General features: G+C 38.2%; 1 protein-coding gene across 2 annotated transcripts in view; it reads right to left on the bottom strand.

Annotated features, from left to right (window-relative positions):
• SNTG1 (syntrophin gamma 1) overlaps nt 1-15,011 on the bottom strand; it is a 140,446-nt gene that overhangs the window by 17,994 nt on the left and 107,441 nt on the right. For both annotated transcript variants that reach the window (XM_068983816.1, XM_068983817.1), the window contains exons 12-15: nt 13,404-13,520; nt 11,876-11,947; nt 8,685-8,837; nt 2,612-2,704 (exon numbers count right to left, since the gene is read on the bottom strand). In XM_068983816.1, the coding sequence (XP_068839917.1) occupies nt 2,612-2,704; nt 8,685-8,837; nt 11,876-11,947; nt 13,404-13,520 (435 nt within the window). The remainder of the gene's footprint in view (nt 1-2,611; nt 2,705-8,684; nt 8,838-11,875; nt 11,948-13,403; nt 13,521-15,011) is intronic.

Below are 15,011 nucleotides of genomic sequence, written 5' to 3'. Positions count from 1 at the left end.
TTGAGAGGAGGGAAGGTATCCTTTTCTCTGTACCTTGTGTTTCTCAACTGTCAAGGCACAGAGTCGATGCATAAAAAGAGTGTGTAATAAGCACAAGGAGAAGGCAGGCCTGGCCGATGCTGCAGGAATCTAAATGAGAAGGCCTGCCTGCGCTGGTCAGGGTGCACCCTCCAGGTTTTTTTTTTTTTAGGGGGAGTTGTTGAGGAAGAGGCCCGGGCACAGGACACAATTTAGGTTCCTTTTGATAATGGAGAGAGGAATGCAGGGGAGTCAGAACGAGATGGACAACAAGCAGTAGGGTGGACCCACGGTACTCAAGGGCTCAGGATGCATCCTGAGGAAGCCAGCTGTGTATCTGAGCTGGAGTCAACAGAACAGAAACTCACCAGCATCGGGCCAGGGGCCCAAGATTTGATGAAACTTCCTGATCAAACATTTTAATTTATTTTCCTATAATGTCTGTATGTATCAGTATTTCCATCAAATAAATGGAACCTTTACAGAGGTTTAAACAGATGATCACTTTGACAATTTATTTGGACTCTCTTAAAAGAAAAGGAGAAAAAACAAACAAACAAACAGAAAAAGTCTTTCTAAAATGTAGGCCTTGTGGGTTGTTTTGCAATAGCTTAAAGTCATGGAACTCTTCACTATGATCTTGTGTGGCCCTGCATGTCATGGCTCATAGCTTCTCTGAGTTCCTCAAATCCCCACATCATGACAAGGGGCACTGATTACAGAGTACTTACTATAATCATATCTATGTAAATTTTAGAATAATCACGATACACATGGAAAAACAGGCTCTTGCTCATGTTTCTACCTGCTGCTGGATGTGGTGTGCTTTTATTCATAACTTACTAATCTTATACTGAGTAACTTCACATGCCATCTGCATAATAAAGACTGGCAGAAAATTTTGGTTTTGCTGGTATAAATTTCTTGGATCCTTGGGGGTTTGTTTTTATGTTGTTTATTGTTGGTTGTTGCTTTGTTTCTGGCAACGTGATGAAATTCAGCCACATTTATGACTCATATTAGCAATTCTCTGTAGAAATCAGCCCTTTGCCAGTGATTTCTTTGTGGCATATGCATACAACTTTGCCAGCTTAATGGAGAGCAACAGCTCTGGGGAGAACAGGAAATGAGTTTACTGAGATGGCTACATCTAAGTCAATATACCTGACAATGTAATAAGCCACCACTGCTTTATTCTCCTCCAGGTTGTCTGAAGGCTGCTCCACTGACAGAGACTAAGCACTTTATTAAATATCCGCTAAATTAACACAGGAGCCCTAAGACATTTTATTTTTGAGGCAGTGCTATTCTTCAATTTGACTAATTTGATTTCTAAGCTTAGCTATGAACTTTATTACTACAAGTCAACCATTTTCATTTTTTCCCCCTAAGTATGATTTAAAAATCACATCAAAAATTGCATTCTTTGCAATTCAAAGAAATCTTTATTCCTAGAAATTGACTCAAATGTAAAGGCGTTCATGAAATTAGTAACATATAACAAGTTACATTGGGATGAGTGGTCTTTCTGTGCTGAATTGAACTGATTTAGTTACATGCTTCCAGGCTGCCTTGAACTCCCTTTGCTGAGAACCAGTGTGCCTCCATCCTATAATTCTAACATACTACCTGTGCTGTGTGCCTAGTCACTCAGTCATCCAACTCCTTGCGTTCCCACAGACTGTAGTCACCAGGCTCCTCTGTCTATGCTATTTCTCCAGGCAAGAATACTGGAGTGGGTTGCCACGCCCTCCTCCAAGGGATCTTCCCAACCCAGGGATTGAACCCAGGTCTCCTGCATTGCAGGTAGATTCTTTCCCATCTGAGCCACCAGAGAAACCCACAATACCTATAAAACTAAAAAAAAAAAAAAAAAGTTTCCCCATTTTTGATATTGGAAATGTGGACTCAGAAAAATAGTAAAAGAATACTTTGTTTTAAAAAATTGTTCTGAAAGAAGAAAATTTCCCTTCACTGTGAGGTCATACCTTTAGTAAAAGAGAATACATGCATGTGTTGTGCTTAGTCACTCAGTCGTGCCTGACTCTTTGCGACCCTATGGTCTGTAGCCTGCCAGGCTCCTCTGTCCATGGGGATTCTCCAGGCAAGGATACTGGAGTGGGTTTCCATGCCCTTCTCCAGGGGAATCGTCCCAACCCAGGGATTGAACTCAGGTCTCCCATATTGCAGGCGGATTCTTTACCATCTGAGCCTCCCAGGGAAGCCCATCCATGTATAATACATGGATATATATGTGTATATGGGGCTTCCCTGATGGCTCAGACAGTAAAGAATCTGCCTGCAATGCAGGAGATTCAGGTTCAGTCCCTTGGGAAGATCCCCTTGGAGAAGGGAATGGCTACCCACTCCAGTATAAACACTTTATATAGTTGTAATGTTTTGTGGCAAAATATTTGTTTTATTAAAATCCAAACTTCTATTTTTCTCTAAGCAGATTCAGGCATAATTTATCTCCTATTAATAAAGTCTGACACCTGATCACCAGGCAGCCTGCTGACAGTAGTTGGAAGCAGTTTCAGTTGCTCTCAGCATATGACGCCTGCCTCATGTTCGAGCTGATGGGGTACCCTACCTTGGTCGCAGCGTCGAAGCAGATGAAGCCAGTGCTGAAGTCAATCGTGAGCCCCATCAGGTGACCCTCCAGCACACATGCATATGTCTTGCACTGGACAGAACAGAGAACTGTTACTTTCACGGGACTGACCCAACATCAGGGTGAAGAGCCCACTTTCACCAGACTGTCATATTGCCTGTGACAAGTTCCTTATATGATTAATAACAAAACAGCAGACTTTACTTCAGCAACAGCTGTAGAAGAAAGCCGGTCTGACTGACATCCTGATGTTAACAGAGCACGAGCTGAACGGCTGTGGATCTGCCTGGGGGATGCGGGGCTCCGTTTCCCATCCTACTCCAGGTGACCTTGTCTTGACCTTGTGCCACTTTGATGCCCTTCACTCTCTTGGCAATAAAGCTATACACATATTTTTGGGTGTAGGCAAGATGATATTAAATCATTATATTCTGTAGCTAAATATCACTGCATTTTTATTAAACTAAAAGTGAGTTATTTGAAAGTTATTGTCATTTTATCAATATTATTAGAGAGAGCTCTCAGGCACACAAACATATTTACTAACCAGGTCAAGAACACTACGACCTTAAGAATCTCTGTATGTTCATCGATTGGTACAAGTTATGTTCTAAAGACATTTACCCTTGCCTATTATTTGTGTAAACTTACTGATTCTTCTAAATCAATAATTAACGATTGTTCACACTGAGATCAGACTAAATTATAATTTTACTTACAAAAATATTTTGGGAAGACTAGTTAAATATAGATGCTGAGATACAAAGAATAACAGATAAGAAATCAAATTGGGGATTATATGAAATGATGCATGTTTATGTTATAGGCTGGTTTTACTTGCACTTAATTGTAAACTGGAGTGGGATATTCAAATCATGAAAAATACTTGTAATTAACAAACAAAGGAGAAAGAGAGAGAGAGGACGAGAGAGAGAGACCTCTACCAACCCTTATATCCTATTTGTGTTTATAATACTGGACATGAAAGTATCGATACATTAAGTGAGCCTCATTCTGACCATTGTTTTGTTAAGTTACTAAGTTGTGTCCAACTCTTTTGTGACCCCATGGACTGCAGCACGCCAGACTCTTCTGTCCAACTATGCTACTGCTGCTAAGTCACTTCAGTCGTGTCCTACTCTGTGCGACCCCATAGATGGCAGCCCACCAGGCTCCCCCGTCCCTGGGATTCTCCAAGCAAGAACACTGGAGTGGGTTGCCATTTCCTTCTCCAATGCATGAAAATGAAACGTGAAAGTGAAGTCGCTCAGTTGTGTCCAACCCTCAGCGACCCCATGGACTGCAGCCTTCCAGGCTCCTCCGTCCATGGGATTTTCCAGGCAAGAGTACTGGAGTGGGGTGCCATTGCCTTTTCTGCTGTCCAACTATAACAATGGCCAAATGTATCAAGTTGCCTCCACCAGACAGGTATATTGATGTGCTTAAGCCCAGTTTACATAGGAAAGTTATGACCAAGTCAAATTATTCATTTGAAGTTCAGTTCTTCAAAAAAGTAGATTAAAAAGCAAATTTAATGGGTCTTGTAAGTTGATTTGGGGACTTCCTGGGTGGCTCAGTGGTAAAGAATCCATTTGCAATGCTGGAGACACAGAAGAAGGAGGTTGAATTTCTGGATGGGGAAGATCCCCTGGAGGAGGAAATGGCAACTCACTCCAGTATTCTTTCCTGAAGAATCCCATGGACAAAGGAGCCTGGTGGGCTACAGTCTATGGGGTTAGAAAGAGTCAGAAATGACTCAAAGCACAGCAAGTTGATTTTGGGGTGTAATTTTATTTAGTACATGAGCACCTTCCATACTTGCATCCAACCACTGTCACTTTATTAAAACTACTATCAAATATAAGGAGCATCCAAGGTTGCCTGATTTCCTCTAAATTATACATGATTGTTTTGTTTTCAAATGACATTATTTAAAAAATACATGCCAAGTGAAAACACCTTCAGTAGAGAGCATTAACAGTTATCTTATTAAGAACACAACTGTGAATTAAATTACATTACTTCAATAATAATTATATTAAAACAGATGATATAAGTTGAAACCCCTAAAAGTTTTATTCTATGATTATAGTCTTAATAAACATATAATGAACATATTTGTATGTTTGAATATGGAAATATTTGATTTATTGTTTAATTTCTATGTTTGTTTCATAATAAAATTGAATTACAGCTAGAAAAGTGCGAAAAATTATCATTCTTAGAAAAGTTAAATTTGCACTTAATTATATATAAATATATATATCAGTTCAGTCGCTCAGTCGTGTCTGACTATTTGCGACCTCATGAATTGCAGCACGCCAGGCCTCCCTGTCCATCACCAACTCCCAGAGTTCACTCAAACTCACGTCCATCAAGTCAGTGATGCCATCCAGCCATCTCATCCTCTGTTGTCCCCTTCTCCTCCTGCCGCCAATCCCTCCCAGCATCAGAGTCTTTTCCAATGAGTCAACTCTTCGCATGAGGTGTCCAAAGTACTGGAGCTTCAGCTTTAGCATCATTCCTTCCAAAGAAATCCCAGGGCTGATCTCCTTCAGAATGGACTGGTTGGATCTCCTTGCAGTTCAAGGGACTCTCGAGAGTCTTATTCCAACACCACAGTTCAAAAGCATCAATTCTTCGGCACTCAGCCTTCTTCACAGTCCAACTCTCACATCCATACATGACTACTGGAAAAACCATAGCCTTGACTAGACAGACCTTTGTTGGCAAAGTAATGTCTCTGCTTTTGAATATGCTATCTAGGTTGGTCATAACTTTTCTTCCAAGGAGTAAACATCTTTTAATTTCATGGCTGCAATCACCATCTGCAGTATATATATTTATATATTGTAAATTTATAAGCATGTAAATTATATATTATATGAAAGCGAAAAAAGTGAAAGTGTGAGTTGCTCAGTCATTTCGGACTCTTCGTGACCCCATGGACTGTAGGGTCCTCTGTCCATGGCATTTTCCAGGCAAGAATACAACAGTGGGTTGCCATCCCCTTCTCCAGGGACTATATATTTGTTATATATTATGTATGATTATTATATGTAATATAATTATGATATATAATTATATTAATTTGCAGAATTTTATATATTATTACATAACATTTGAAGATACATCAAAAATAAAATTATTTTTCATATGCCCTTTTGGATGACAGCTAAATGTCTATAGTGGATAAAAAACACATGAAAGTCTGAAATAAATAACTTCAAGAGAAATCAATTTTTGAATGTTATACACTTCACTGAAAGCCTTATTTTAAACAGGCTGTATTATTTTAGATTGAATTAGTGTAAAGTAAACAATAATTATCCATGCCTTACCATATTATTCACTTACTCTGGGGAAATGTTTCAAAAATTGTACAAATAAAGGTACTAAAAATAACAGTAAATTAACTAGGCTTAATTGTGGTACTTTGAATACTAGGGAAATGTAAGTTGTAATTCATATAAATTGTCATATTTTGATTAATATAAAAATGTTAATTTTTGATGTTCATTACATTTTCTACTGTCATCCTGGGAAGTATGGTGAAATTTTAAGATGCTAATTTAAATGACAATTAGGATGTTTAGAAATATCTCCAACAGTTAATTATCTATTAAATAAATATATAGATATTTGCATTAATACTAAGTACATTAGTGATCAGAAAATATTTAAACAGATAAAGGAATAGATTAAAAGGTAGAAAGTGTTAAAATGCAGTCTTCTTAATGAAAACTGATTTCAAAATAAAAATAATTTATTAATTCGTAGTAATTCATCAACTCACTGGACATGAGTTTGAATAAGCTCCAGGAGACGTGAAGGCCAGGGTAGCCTGGTGTGCTGCAGTCCGTGGGATCACAAAGAATTAGACACGACTGAGCGACTGAACAACAACAAAACACCTGTTTCACAATGAGACGTGTCTCCTCTTTATTTCATTTAATTATCAACTTTAGTTGAAGTGGAAATACTAGGAAATATGAGTAAAACACATAAACTTCTTCATGTACATATTTTTACATGCTTGAATTTTGAAAATAACAGATCCGCAGTGACCAGTCATTGGTTATTTCTGGTGGAGCACACAAGGGGAAGTTACAAAATGTGAAAAACAACAAAAAGCTAAAAAGACATTAAATATTTTACTTTCACTTATATATGCATCTTAAATTCCTATTGTGAATATGTAAGGTGCCAGTCAAAAAAATGCATTGCTCAGGACGTCAGCTTATAGAATATGAGGCCCAGAGTTTAAAAAAAGAGTAAAATAGAATGAAACAACACAATTTTATCTCTATCTCATTTCTAAACATTAGAGACTTGAAAATCTTAAATTGAAACCAGCAAGTAGAAATTGCTGTGTATTTGTTTCCAAGTGAAGTGTAATATTCCAGCAAAATGATAATAAGGAAAACCTAAAACTATCAAAATAAGTTAAAAAAAGTCAACTCCTATACAGCTTCATAAAATGCTTTAAAATAATCTTAGGGGTTGACACAATATTAATAAAATAATATTTAAGATATTTCTCATCTTTCCACTTTTGATATGAAAAATCTATTTACTAAATTGAGGTTCTATCCAAGTAGATTATTGAAACAACATGTCTTAGTTACTTTAACATTTTTAGATACATGCATATCAGCAAAATATTAGAAAATGTTAATTGAGCAATGAAAAACTGATAAATGAGTCTTCTCCTTGTCTCTTCCCCTGATTGTCATGTCACATTGTTGTGACTTGATGGATTGAATACAAAAATTTGTAGTCAGAAAAAAATTAATACATGTCACAAATCAGTTCAATATAATTGGAAAAGTATGCATCCAGGTCCATTGTTACAGGCAACTATCCAGATAATAACGATGTGTTGTTGCCATCAGACATTTCACATATAAGAAATAAAGTTTAATAAACACCTGCTGATTACTTGTGAGTACAAAATGCACTGACTTCAGTCAATAGAGAAATAAAATACTCCCAGAAACCTACAACTCAGTGTGAGAAAAACAAATACAGATCACTCCAACTCATGCAGAGTGTGGACAGACCTAAGGAAAAAGACAAAAGAGATACTGCATTCTGGAGGGGGTTGGGGGCAAGCTTGAATAGGACTGATGAGGAGGAACCATGGTAGGCACATGGCAGGGCAGACTGGGAGTCAGGAAAATCGTCCTCCCTGGTGTGAACCCCTGAGAAGACTTCAAATTCATCTGTGTGGTTTTGGAGGGTAGTGATGAATACAAGGCTTTCCAGCAAGAAAGAGACTTGTGAGTGAATAAACTCATTCCGGCTGGAAATTAAGTGGTTGTGATTGGAGACCAGGAAATGGCTTTGGAAACAATTAATTAAAGCAAGAACATTTCTGTTTTAGATGTCATGTATGGATGTCAGAGTTTGGCCATAAAGAAGGCTGAGTGACAAAGAATTGATGCTTTTAAACTGAGGTGTTGGAGAAGATGCTTTAGAGTCCCTTGGAAGGAGATCCAGTCTATCCTAAAGGAGATCAGTCCTGAGCGTTCATTGGAAGGACTGACGCTGAACCTGAAGCTCCAATACTTTGGGCACCTAATGTGAAGAGCCAACTCATTAGAAAAGATCCTGATGCTGGGAAAGATTGAAGGCAGGAGGAGAAGGGGATGACAGAGGATGAGATGGATGGATGGCATCACCAACTCAGCGACATGAGTTTGAGCAAGCTCTAGGAGATGGTGATGGACAGGGAAGCCTGGCGTGCTGCAGTCCATAGGGTTGCAAAGAGTCAGACACAACTCACTGACTGAACAACAACAGCAAGATTCTAATTAAATTTAGAAATGTGTTTTTAATGGGTGGTAGGAAATAGGCTAGAAAGATCAAATTATAGAAAAATTAAAATGCTTTCAGAGTCGTGTTGCACCTCATTTAAACTATGGCCAATGACTGAACATTTGAGCCTCATAGAACTGGATTTTCATGTTCACTTGAATTTATATCAGAACTCTAGGGAGGGGTCATGCATCCTGGGGGTCACAGGTCCTCAGCTTTCACAGACCCTCACCTGTATCCGCTCCACCTCCAGGAAGGTTGCTGTTTGGAAGGCTCGTTCCCACTGGGCAAGGTCAGAGTCGAGCTCCACTGAGAAGTACAGGTCCTCCCCAGACTCGGACTGCACAGTGAAGCAGTGTCTCCGCCGGTCCAGCAGGTCACTGTCCTGATGGAAACTTGGAGTTATGCAGACTGGCACATACTTGAGCTACGGACCCAGTCACCCCTGGGTCAGTGCTGACCACTGTGTGGTGGAGACGCTGTAGTAACAAGGATTCTACCCTCTGAAATCACTAATTCTTCATTACAATGGTCACAGAGGACAATTTCCAGTCCTCAAAGTCCATAACTGACACATTTCCTTTCTGAACTGACACTGAAGAATTTCTGGCCTCAACTCTTCCTAGCAAGAGTAGTTATCAAAGCATTGAGTGCATGAGATTCCATTTCTCACTGGACAGGTGGATAACACACAATGCTCCTTTTTCCTTCCAGAGCTGTGAAGATGATGAGATTAAGCAATACTTATTAATGTAATTTCTAAGTTTTAAGGCGATTATAAGCATGGTATCTTTTACTGAGTTGATTTCTATAATCCTTAAACTATCATGGGAATATTCTACCAGCTGAGACATGAAAAAACTGAGTCTAACATGTTTCAGAAATTTCACTGCTTTTTAAAAGCTACACATTTCCCTTACTTGCTGCCCTTACTTACATAACTGTAATTCATTAAGTCAAAAGGACTTTGACATGGCAATTTCTTGATCTTAGTAGAAGTTTTCAACTAATATGGTCACACATCTATATGTGCAGCAACTTCAGGGATGTTAAAAGGTGAAAAGAATGCAGCTAAGAACTGACAAAAAATTGTAGAAGAGAAAGTTGAGAAAATGACTCAGAATGTTATAAATCTGCTTTTGTATATCACAAAATGAAAAAAACAATTTGTGTCCTTTTCAGCCAATATGACCAGTGTGGGAAAATAGCATGCATTTTAAATGATATTAACTCAATAATTACAAAACTTCAATTCTTTTGTGCTTTGCAGAAATTCATCAAGAGTAGGTGAAAGTAATATACATGAATGCAAGTATTTCCATTTTTATAGCTACAGGAGATGCCAAGATATTGAAATTACTTTTCTAATAAAATGTCACTGAATACCTACTGGAATAATTATTTTCAAAATTATCTATTCTTTAAATTATTATTCATATATTCACTATCTGAAGGGGTGTGGGGAAGGGGGATATCATGACCCTGGCGGACCCTCTGCCTTTCAACCTGCCCTCTGTCACAGCCTGGATAAGGATCCCCCTGTTGAAATCTAGCCACTCGGCCTGGCTTGCACTCCTTCACTAGCTTAACGTCTCTTAGATTCAGCTGTTGACAGGAAACTTGGAGGAAATTCCTACTTAAAAAGAGTAGAGTTCCAGTAAAGACAAGTAACCCTCACGGACAATGCTGCATACCTTCCAGGGGAGAAATGCTTTATACTTAAACTTTTAAAAAAGTATACAGCATATAAACAAAATATGATTATCAAAAGAAGCTTTTTTTATCTCTGATTTACATTCTTGATTTCTTATTTAGTATACTTGAATCAGTTTTCATTATTACTTTGATTGATATCAGCATTCCCCCCCCCCCCAGGACATTGTTATGAAGCAAACAGAAGCTTTGCTACAATAAATTAGCATAACTAGCACTAGAAAAGCAAACAAACAAAGGACACATGAAAACAATAATGCTAATTTCTTATAATATTATTCAGGGTTGACTTTCAATACTGCCTATTGAGATAAATGGTTTTAATTAATAGCTATAAGATTCATCTTCAGATTTCTAATCTAATATTCTACTTCAGAGGATAATTACATCATACTAAAAAGAATCATCAAGTCCATGCTTTGAAATCCAAAGAATATATGGTTTTTAGGACAAATACCCATCCAGCAGGGAGAAATGTACTACTTCTTCCTATAAATGTGGGCATTGTAGGGTCATAAACAGCCAGAATCATGGCTAGTTATTTGTCCCTGCCTTTAGGAAATAATCCAAAGTCCCCCCTTTTAATAGTTCCTAAAAAGAATAAAATTCCTACTCTCAGCTTTTAATACTTGGTATGTGAAGATTGTTCTTCAGTCTCCTAATATACCTTTTTAGAAAATAGAATCTTTTGCAGAAGTAGTAAAAATAGAAATAGTTTATAAGATATAGCCAGATGAAAATAACCTGTTAAGGTCCTGGCTGAAAAACCCTGTCCCCCTCAACAACAGGGCTTCCTGGCTGGCTCAGTGGTAAAGAATCCACCTGCCAATGAAGGAGAGGGGGGTTCAGTCTCTGGGTCTGGAAGATCCCCTGGAGAAGGAAATGGCAACCCACTCCAGTATTCTTGCCTGGAGAATCCCATGGACAGAGGAGTCTGGTGGGCTACAGTCCATGGGGTCGCAAAAAGTCCAACACAACTGAGCACACACACACACTCTTTAAAGTATGCAAAGGAGAAGTAACACAAAGCAGACAGTGCTCAGAGTGTGTGGCTGAGTTTCTTTAAGAAATACTATCAACTGCAAAAGTTGACATCATTCTAAAGAAACAACTAGCAAAATGGATACAAAAGCTATCTGGAATTTTACTGAATTCTCAGTGACTTCCTATTGCAACAATCCTGTGTAGAGCACAGAAGTGTGATTGATTTATGACAGCTGAATATGCAGCTCTACACTCTGAGAAACAATGTAACTGTGAGACTTAAATATATTACATATATGTGTGTGTGTACACACACACACACATCTTTCTTTTCATATACCTTTTTACTTTCTACATTCTCTAATTCCAGGTCTTATTCAGATCTTTCTCTTCTGCATTTTACACAGCAAATACAACTCTGGTAATAACTGAAGCTTAAAGTCAGACTATCTCCAGTTGACCTTCTACTTCATCCTCCAAGGACCTGACAAACGCCCTTGTGTCTCTCTCCCACGGAGGGACCTTGGAATCTGCTTAAGACTTATCTAAGTTGATGTGCATTTCTCACCACTCTATCTTTTCTCTTATGTATTTTTCTTTTCCATGTCTTCACCTTGTATTTTCCTTCATATCCAGGCATTGTTTATTTTCATAAACTGCCTGTGAACCCAGGACCCCAACTGGCCAAGCAAAGCCTTTACAATCAACACCACTTTTTGGTCCTACCTTCAGGATCTTACACATGATCTCGTAAACTGAAAAAGTTTTCTCTGCTCGGGTCCAGTCCCACGTGGTCACCTTGAAAAGATGAGAAACGAGCTCATCGTGTGTTTTAGAAAGATGGCCGCTGCTTTGCTCTATTAATACCCGCGGTGCGCCCATGAAGTTCTCACACGCAGGCAAGGCAGCCTGAGCTGTGAGATTTTCCTCATGCCGTGTTTCTGCCTCTGCTCCCCCCAGTTTCACACTGTTTCTCTTCCTCTTTCAGCAGGCATTTCATATTATAAGCAACAACTTCCCATTGCTCGGTGTCTGGACGTATTTTAAGTAGTGTGTACGTTGCTGCTGCTAAGTCGCGTCAGTCGTGTCCGACTCTGTGTGACCCCGTAGACGGCAGCCCATCAGGCTCCTCCGTCCCTGGGATTCCCCAGGCAAGAACACTGGAGTGGGTTGCCATTTCCTTCTCCAATGCATGAAAGTGAAAAGTAAAAGTGAAGTTGCTCAGTCGTGTCCGACCCTCAGCGACCCCATACACTGCAGCCTTCCAGGCTCCTCCGTCCATGGGATTTTCCAGGCAAGAGTACTGGAGTGGGGTGCCTTATCTCTACATAAATTATAAGTGTTGTTTTGAGGGGAGTTAATTATTTTAATATGGGAAATGTAGCCAATATTTTGTAGTTACTATAAATGAAAAATACTGTGTCCATATTTCACTATGTAATAGTCTGTTCTCTGTTTACCACTTTCTACACACAAAGAATACTGGACATCGTGTCAATGCTGGCTTTGCACTAAAGAAAGACATATTTACATCAAGAAGTTTTTCTAAGTTCTTATCATTGTGAAGCACTAAACAGCATGTTGAAGCTGTTTCACTTGTTTATGCTTTAAACATGTATTTGTCTGTCCAGTCCTAAGAAATTTTTCAGAGTAGGGCCAGTGTAAAGGTGTAAGCATTTATGATTTTCTCTCTGTCTTCTGGGTGATTTGAACTTTATGTGTACATAGATACTAAACATTACAACAAGTCTACCCTGATAATTCCAAGATCCTATGTAGTTATTAGACCTGTAAGCAAGTAGTCTGGCATTTAATATTTATAGTTGATAAATATTTATGGAAATTCTACGGTTGTGTAAGGTACATGTTTCCAAAAGCAAGTCCCTAGGTGCAACAGGGCATCATCCAAATTTAATTTGAAGGCTGATGATTAAGTATGGTATATTACAAGTTATCAAAAGCACTACCGATTTATTTGATTTAGACCTGTCAAATAATAAACATATTGAGCCTGGCAGAAATGCCAAAATAGAAATGCATCCTAGGTCTCTCAAGGACTATAAAGTCAGTCTTTAATGCCAGAATATATATCTTTGGCAAGAAATCTTCAGAAACATTTGGACTATTTTGCATTTTTTTCCTGTACCTTATTTTCAAAATATATCACTAATATGCTGTTTGTCATTGTAAAGTTGATGTCACTATGCTGTGATAACATGGGAAAAAATAAGGGATGTTGAACAGAAACACTTACTGGAGGTGCCAGAAACTTGTAGAGGCAGGAGCCCCTCAGGGCCAGAAAGGTGGGTGAGTACACACGGTCCTGAAGTGGGTCTTGCTCCCGTGTTTCACACCAGCCCATGTAGACAATCTGCAAGGAAGTGGAATACAACTGTCAACAGAGTCTCATTTCTGGGGGCTTATGTGTATAAAGCACCACAAGATGCTTTCATTCTCTTATGAAAGTGTCAGATTAACTGCTGCAAAAAGTACACTAATCACATTTACCTTCAATAAATGAGTGTGAACCAGTCATCAGATTTTATAATATGTCTCCATCAATGTTTATAAACAATAACCTTCAAGGAACCAATGATTAGGTTGATAACTGATTTCTCAAGAGAAAGAATGAAAGCCAGAATATCATGGAACATAAACATCAGGGTATAAAAAGAGGACAACAATCAGCGCAGAATTCCATACATGGCAAAATTATTTTTTATTCATGATTTAATAAGGCTAACCTACATTTGGGATGACTTTATGTATCTATTTTTACATTGATGGGTTAAGTCTGAAAATTACAGCACCTTGCACTGCTTTCTTTATATATTCAGAGAACTAGCTTAACCTATAGTGTATCACGAGTCTAACTTTGTCTAACTCTGTGGGGACAAAAAAAATACCTTTCTATTTACAAGTAAGTAGTCCTTAATCTGAGAAATAGTGCAGGGAGATGCATGTAGTTAATTTTTGCTTTTCCATAGCTCAGAATCACATATAAAATCATTCGGAAGTAGACTGTAGATATCTATTGTGCTGTTTGTTGCCTTAACAGCCATTAGGTTGAGATTCTTTTGCTTTAGAAAGTGTGTATGTTTTATTTTATAGTGACAATATATTACATTTAGCTTTGCATATTTGCAGGCTCTGCGCTGGCGGATTCAACCAACTGCGGACTGTAAACATAGGGCAACACTTCACAGTTGTGTGAATTCACAAATGCAGAACCCACAGATGTGGAGAGCAGACTGTGAGACTTGAGAATCCGCAGACTTTGGTTCTGGAGACAGTCCTCTGAAGGAACCAAGGGATGGCAATAAGATCTGGATAATAAAAATAGCCGTTAGACAGGAAGGGGCAGAAGTGCTAAACAGACTTGCACGGGACCCTGTTTGCAATATAAAGACAACTTTGTGGGTATTAGAAACTATTAACACTAGACCCAGTAGACATAGTCTACTCCACTTTGCTATCATATTGTAGAAAAAGAGTGGATTTTTATTTCTTTTAAATCAAGTTTAATCATCAGACAAACAAATGCAATGCTGAGCAGACTATTTAAAACATATGCTAAGATCTTTTATGACAAATATGTGAAACATACTAGATAATGAAATAGAAAAGCACAGAAATGGTATTTTAAAAATTGGGGGAAATTTTACCTGCTTTAAAATGTGATTTAAACCCTTTCTTTGTTTTCATTTCTTTTGTTAATTTAATCATTACTATATAAATTTGCACACTGATCCTTAATTTTGTTCCCTTTTGCTATTTTTAACTTTTATTTGAAGAGGTTCATTCTCCAGTCTTTGAATGAAATTAAGAAAACAATCTCATTCATAATAGCTACAGAGAATAT

This window comes from Capricornis sumatraensis, chromosome 11 (genome assembly GCF_032405125.1).
Source record: "Capricornis sumatraensis isolate serow.1 chromosome 11, serow.2, whole genome shotgun sequence".
Classification (NCBI taxonomy): domain Eukaryota; kingdom Metazoa; phylum Chordata; class Mammalia; order Artiodactyla; family Bovidae; genus Capricornis; species Capricornis sumatraensis.
This window is presented reverse-complemented; position numbering and strand designations above follow the sequence as displayed.